At 39.1% G+C, this 3,528-nt stretch overlaps 1 protein-coding gene across 1 annotated transcript; it reads right to left on the reverse strand.

The window, feature by feature from the left end:
• Positions 1–416: 416 nt before the first annotated feature.
• LOC104211519 (uncharacterized) lies at positions 417–3,278 on the reverse strand. Its single transcript, XM_009760582.2, has 5 exons — positions 2,782–3,278; positions 2,373–2,696; positions 1,888–2,266; positions 1,031–1,168; positions 417–929 (listed from the first exon to the last, which is right to left on the reverse strand). Exons 1-5 carry the CDS (start codon positions 3,085–3,087, stop codon positions 820–822), a joined length of 1,257 nt encoding a protein of 418 aa, XP_009758884.1. The 5' UTR covers positions 3,088–3,278; the 3' UTR covers positions 417–819.
• Positions 3,279–3,528: the final 250 nt, after the last annotated feature.

The raw sequence follows: 3,528 nt of genomic DNA on the forward strand, positions 1-3,528 counted from the left end.
AGTTATTAGCTTAAAACTTTAATTCCTGTTAATTTAGTCTTTCATGGTTTTACTTATACATCACACGACAAATTCATATAGGAACACTGTACTCATGTTTATAGAGTTTTCTATAGAAAATTAATATAAATGATTAATGAATAATATAATTAGTTTTTTTGAGCCTCTCATTATAAAAAGGGCATTTTTCTCCCAACTCATTTTCACTAATGCCAGAGTTCTCTGTTGCAAAATGAGATCCCACATGGACAACAAAAGCAATAGCAATACAAGGGTGTCGAACAGAGCTCAATCTTTTATGTGACAAACTTAGAAAACATTATCTTGTTATTGTAGTATATATATATAGTGACATGCATTACAAGGATGGTTATGGATCTGCATATGCATTACAAGGAGGGTTATGGATCTGCATCTTCAAGCCTACAAAGTTAACCATCTGGCCATTGCAATGAAACTTTCACACAAGATGCATTCCACTTATAATACAAACAAAAATTGAGGGAAACTCCCCCGTTCTACCCCCTATGTGCTGCTTGATATTCTTTATCAGGCACCCAAAATAAAATACCCCCAAGGACATAATCGTCATTAACACTTAATATTCTAATAAACTAAACATCACTTATTGCCTTTCTTCTGATTACCAGGAACCATTTCCTTGTAATTCAGACATTTTGTTTTTCACAAAATAGTACTTGTTTTGGATATTCTATCACTGGATTATCTACTTTCTACTTGCAATCCTTCCTAAAACCAAAAGGGAATTAACCTAAAGACCATTTCCGGATAAACCTTTAAAGCTAATAATAAAGAAAGTCAGTACGTCCATTCCTGAGGAAGGCGTACTTCAAGATTCATTGTTCCTTCTTGTTGTAGATTTCTCCTCTGTTGTGCAAGCAATGCATTTCTCCTAGCCATTATTATTTCTGCACAACAATATCATTGCAATATTAATACCTTACAATGAGTAGGACGCATAAATTAATTTAAGACTTGAAGATTCACTTGTTCCAGCATTTATGCATACCATATTCAGAATTGAACCGTGGTGGTTGAGGAAGAGCATGAGGCTGGTGCTGGTGTTGAGAAGGAATGCCATTTAAGCCATCAATGTTCTTATTCAAAGACTCAACAACCCTAGCAGGAAGCCAAGCAGTGGAACACCCTGTATATGCAGCAGAGGCAGAAAGCAGAGCATTTAATACCAACTTGTTGGTTTTGTAAAACAAGGACATATGACACTACCAAAGCAGATATTAAAACCAGATTTACTTCCTGGAATATACTCCAATAATTACCAACAGGAATGTCATTAAGCGACAATGAAAACATACTGTCAATGTATCTATTTAATTTTGAATTAAAAACAACTTGTAATCTGTCAAACCCAGGATAGAAAAACAAAAGACAAAAGCCAGAATACTGTAGGGAAAAATACATGCCAATGCAGCAACATGTCATAAAGCAATAAAGCACTTTTTTTTCTTTTCTTTTCTTTTTTGGCTTTTTTCTATAGTAGCCGAAAGGGGGTTTGAGAGTGGAAAATAAAATTAAAAAACCAGCTCAGATTCAACGAGGAACAAGGACAAAACAGCAGAAAAAGAAACTGCAATGTGGCAGCTCCGACTTGACAGCGACGGGACCTAGCTAAGAACAAGGGGAAAAAGCCTGCATTGCTTTATTTGATTGGACGAGTTATTTCATTTTTCCATTTTAATAAATTTTAATAACATGAGTAGTCAAAAGAAAATTGCTTTACTTTCATGAGCAACACACTAGGCAAACATTGAGATAATACCGCTAATCTCAGAAAATGACAATATACAAAAGCAATTAAAGTTCAAAAATATTTGAAAATAAACAGCTGGAACAGAGACGAAGTACCTGGTTTCTTGCGAGAATCAGTAGAATTCTGGCTACAATATCTCCTAGGCAGAAAAACGCCAGTGCCAGCGCACTCCCTCTTCTTCACAACGCCACAGTTACCAGATCCACCCATGTGACCCGCTCGCATACCCGACCCGGATTGTCCTTGATAGTGATTTTGCTGCTCAAATGGCAGAGCAGACCATCCTGTTTGACCCGAATCACCCACTACCCTTCCACACCTGTTACTCTCCACAAACCCTCCAACTCCAAATCCAGACCTTAAGCCTCTATTTTGACAGACAGGCTGCTCGTTAAACCATCCATTCTTCACTTGCCTATTCAACATGGCACTGCTCTGTTGCCTCGCCATTTGCTCTCTTCTGGCTTGCTCCAACTACAGAAAATAAAATTAGTAATTAGACAAACCTTGACCACTGAGGTTACACTGAAACTTTTCAAACAGAAAAATTGCATACACAAATGAACAGGGAATAGCATACATGAGTATTATTACTGAAGCTAGAGTTGGGGGATTTCATGGGGGCTGAAGTGTGGACCGGATGATGGACGCTTCGAGGCGGTCCAGGAAGTCCTTGATTTCGGGTGGGTCTAAACCAGCCATGCATCTTCATCCTTGCAACTTGGCCCGCTGCTTGGTATATCAGATTCCAAGCATCATTTTGAGCACCAAGCGGCGAAGTTGGGGGAGAAGACACCTGAGAAAGCCCGTTAGGGCTACCATCGCTAGACCCGGAGCTCCGAACCGACCAGCTTCCAATTTGGGCAAGGGTTGATTGAGGTGAACCAGAGTGCACCCAATTTTTCTGAGTCACAGCAAAGTGCAAAACGTTAGAAATAGAAAGAGAAGAAACAGAAATATGTATGTAAATATTTGTATGAAGCCAATACCTCGATTTGATGCTGGGAAAGGTTTGAGTTAAGAGTCGTGCGGGTTAGCTGACGAGTTAACCCAGCAAGAGCGTCTTCCTCATCGCTTTCTGTCTCAGTGGAACCAGCAAAAGAGTCAACAGGAGAACCCAACACCGTCGGACAAAAATCATAAGGGAAATCAGTGGGGAAACAGAGATTCAAGTCTGAGAAATCGTTCCTGTGTCCCTCCGTCTTCTTCAAGTTACCATGTCCCATGAGTATTTCGTCGTCCGTTAGGAACTCAGAAGGCAACCAAAACTCTGGTTCTTCAAATTTACAAGCCATGGCAGAAATCAAAAAATAACAAAGTGGTTGGAGGGAGAAAATCAAGTTTGAAGATATGAGTAGTACAAGAGGTTGCTGGTTGAAGAAGATATAATAATGAAGTGTGGGGTATTTTAGGATTATGAGAGGGGCCCAAAGGCAAAGGGAGAAAAAGGAGAAAAGAGGAAAACAGGGAAAGAAGTGGAGGAATGTTGAGGACAGTAGAAGGTTGCTTTTATTAAGGTTTCAGGGTTATTTTGAGACACGCATTCAAAAATCAAATGGCGTTCCTTTCTTTATTTATTGATTTATTATTCCTTGCTATGTTAAGGGTAGTGGGGTGGGCCCATTTAGTAGGGGTTCTAAGGAAAAAAAGTTGCCCTTAATTCATGCAATTAATGGGAAACAGAAGCAATTACATTTGTCCTTTCTCATGCAAATTTGTTGCCACCTGGCGTATAC

Source organism: Nicotiana sylvestris, chromosome 3 (assembly GCF_000393655.2).
Source record: "Nicotiana sylvestris chromosome 3, ASM39365v2, whole genome shotgun sequence".
In the NCBI taxonomy this organism is placed as follows: domain Eukaryota; kingdom Viridiplantae; phylum Streptophyta; class Magnoliopsida; order Solanales; family Solanaceae; genus Nicotiana; species Nicotiana sylvestris.